The 3,346-nt window shown below is 40.6% G+C and overlaps 1 protein-coding gene across 1 annotated transcript in view; it reads left to right on the top strand.

The window, feature by feature from the left end:
* The window catches only part of MED13L (mediator complex subunit 13 like), a 517,387-nt gene that overhangs the window by 234,180 nt on the left and 279,861 nt on the right, over positions 1 to 3,346 (top strand). The window contains exon 3 of the mRNA XM_019506688.1: positions 554 to 638. Coding sequence (XP_019362233.1) covers positions 554 to 638 — 85 coding nt within the window. The remainder of the gene's footprint in view (positions 1 to 553; positions 639 to 3,346) is intronic.

Raw genomic sequence — 3,346 nt, forward strand, 5'->3', positions numbered from 1 at the left:
TTATGTCCTTAAAAAAAAAAAAATATGGTCACCCTATAGATAAGGTCTCTCAGGACCCTTAGGTGGCTAGCCCATACTCAAGTCTGTGCTGCCACAGCTTTCCTGCTGTAAGTGGCTGTGTGTTACATCTCCAATTGCAGTGTAACTAAGAGAGGTTCTGTAACTTACCCGTTTCACCGTGTAAACAAGATTACGAACACACATAGGCATGCTGGAGAAGAGGTGTGGAAAAACAATGCTAAGATGAAACCCAAAATAAGGGGGAAGCTACTCCATTTCTGAGTCATAGTATGATATTAATTATTTATGAATGTACTTACTGGTTTGCAGCTATACATTTTTTCCTAACATTTTCTGTCATTTAAATTCAAAGCAAATACATGCAAAGCTAGGGAGTATTGAATCTAGGTGATTTTCAGACGTGTATGGTAATGAAGATATTTGAATGATGAACTATACTTTAAAAATCAACTGTTACAGATATGTTTATTTTTCTTGTTTAAACCTCCCCCTTCTGAACATGTTGACTGACATATTTTGCATATTTTTGCAGTGGTGGAGGAAGGACTGTGGGAGAATGGGCTTTCATATGAGTGTAGGACTCTGCTCTTCAAAGCCATTCACAACCTGTTGGAAAGGTAAGAGAAACTCTCTTCTGTTTTCAGTGCTTCATTTGAATACTTGAACTTCTATGTTTATGATGTTTAAGAACCACTTTAAAGAATTCACAAAAATAATTATCCTCTATTGACAAGGCCTCCCAGGTTTTGCCTCTTAGCAGTTTAATTAGCATGCACCTAAATTTTATGTAAAAAACGTTAATGAAATCATTAAATAACTTTGGTCCTAAGTTCTGTCCTTGAGGAGGACTCCATTAGTAATGTCATTCAGGACCAGTTCCTCCCTTTTTAAAGCAACCATTTATCAGCTCCCATTTAGCTGCCACTGGTTACTTACATTTTCGGTTCTTTTACTAATTCCTAGCTTTGTTTTAACTAATAATTTCACATGTAGCACTGTATCAAATGCTTTGCTGAGGTGCAGAAAGATTGGAAAATCAGTTATCTTGATTCAAGCACAATCTAGAAAATTTGTCACATAAATATCAAGTTGACATGAGGCTATTCTAACATCATTTATATTTGATAAACTGATGTCACGTTTTATCCGATTTTACCACTTTACTTCCATGTCCTTAATTATTTTTCTTTCAAAACTTGTTCTAAATCTTGTGTACTAACTATTTCAGATGAACCGTTCTCTATTAGCAAGGATCATTTTATGCCCCCCTTCTTAGTATTGGTACTATATTTGCTATTCTCTGGTCATCTAGTACCACATCTGACTTGTTAGATTTATTAAAAGTACTTACTACCAGACCTTTGATTTCATGTGTCAGTTCTTTCAGGATTTTGGGGTGTACATTATTCAGTCTCCCTCAGTGCATTGAACTGCTTGATTTTTACTTCATTTCTAAAAGGGATGTATTATTCTTTTTTATACCTGCATTTGCATTAGTCACCATGCCTTTGCTCCCACAGTAAAGGTAATTGTCCTTATTGTCATTATTTTCATCTTTATTTTGTTTCAGAGGACTCTCTAAATACACATCTAATATATACAATAGCAAGTAGTTTAGGGAGAAGAAAACATTCAGTGGCAGCAGCAGCTCTGTCTTTACTGTTGCTAGAGTGAACTTTTACTGCTGCTAGCAATACTTTGGTAGCACGAACAAGCAGTTTGTCTGTCTTTCTTGTTGCCTGTCCCCTTGCAGCTTCTTTCCCTTCTCCAGAGAGTTCTGTCCTGACAAGAGCTGCAGTCAGACTGGAATACCCATTTGACATCTGTTTTTCTGCTACTTTTCTTGTTGGAGAAAAAATGCTAAGTGGAAGTACAGAAGGACATGTTCTTTCCTTGCTTGGTGGGTTTCATGCAAACCACTTGGTTTCTATGATTCCCCCCACTAAACTGAAAGGAATGTGATTAATACTATTTGTTTGCTCACCTTTCCTTCCTGCACCCCAGAACAACAGAAAAAAGTTTACCTGTGTGCAAGTCTTCATAGAATAAAAGGTCCAAGAGATTTTCTACATAGTGCATGTGTCTACATATGATGCAAAAACTGTGATGCCACTGTTACGTCACCATAGCAATGCTCTCCCTCACTTATGCTGTGGCATAGCAGCTAAAAATAACTGTGTGCTGCAGTACTGGCTGTTACTGCTAAACGTGCCCCTATGGCACCCATTGTTACTGAGCTGTCATTTAGTACTTTGTTTTGGAAGTACTGAATGACGGTGCAGATTCAAATCATTGGCACTGGATAGCTCAGTAACAATGGGTGCCATAGGGGCACGTTTAGATGCATCCAGTGCCAGTAATTTGAATCTGAGATGAACCACAAAATAAAGCTTCATTGCTTGGGTACATTCAGATTAATTCCTGAGACCTTCCTCAAATTAGGTCCTGTGGAGTGGAGACAGGGTAATAGTCCCAATCTTAAAAGTTCTGGTCAACTGAACAAAAAATGAGGCTAAGGAGAAATGTAGAATGAGGGTGGGGGGATGGGGGAGAAACTGTACTCCATTTGTGATCCATAGTTGAATGTTAATGATTTATAAATGTACTTATTGGTTTGCAGCTAAACATTTTTTCCTAACGTTTTCTGTCATTTAAATTCAATGTGAGCGCATGCAAAGCTAGGAAAGATTGAATCTAGCTTATTTTTAGTCATGTATGATGATGAAGATAGTTTAGAGAAGGGGTAGGCAATTATTTCAGCTGGAGGGCTGGGCTGCTTATCAAGGTTTGGTAAACTTTCAAGGGCTGCATGAGTAAACCCCCCTTGCAGGTGCCCCACCCCCCAGTCACCATTTTGGGACTGGAAGTCCAACCCCTAACCCCTGAACTTTGCTACCAGAAGTTCTTCCCTTTCCCCTCTGGAAATACTCCTTTCAGCAGGGGGTTGCCATCTTAGAACCAGAAAAAAGCCAAATCACACACTAAAATTCATGTGGGTGTGGGGGGGTGTTTGTTTGTGTGGGGGTGTGCATGTGGTGGGGTGTGGGGGCCTGGGTGTGTTAGGTGGTATGTATATGTGGGTGGTTGTGAGGGCTGGGTGCGAGTGCATGGTGTTTGTGGGGTGTGCGGACTCCATCATGCTCAGCCCCTGCTGCAGTTGGTAGCAGCAGGTGGGGTGCTTGTACCTGGTGTCAGCGCTGGCGCCCAGTAGTGCGCAGCTCCAGCCAGCGCTGCATGTTGCACCAAAGAGCACAATCAGGGTGGGCTGCCTCCATCACCAGGGCTCCCCACCATGCATGTGCAGTTCCCACACTTGCATACCACT

The sequence above is a fragment of the Gavialis gangeticus genome, unplaced genomic scaffold, assembly GCF_001723915.1.
Source record: "Gavialis gangeticus isolate Ggan-Ray unplaced genomic scaffold, GavGan_comp1, whole genome shotgun sequence".
NCBI lineage: Eukaryota > Metazoa > Chordata > Crocodylia > Gavialidae > Gavialis > Gavialis gangeticus.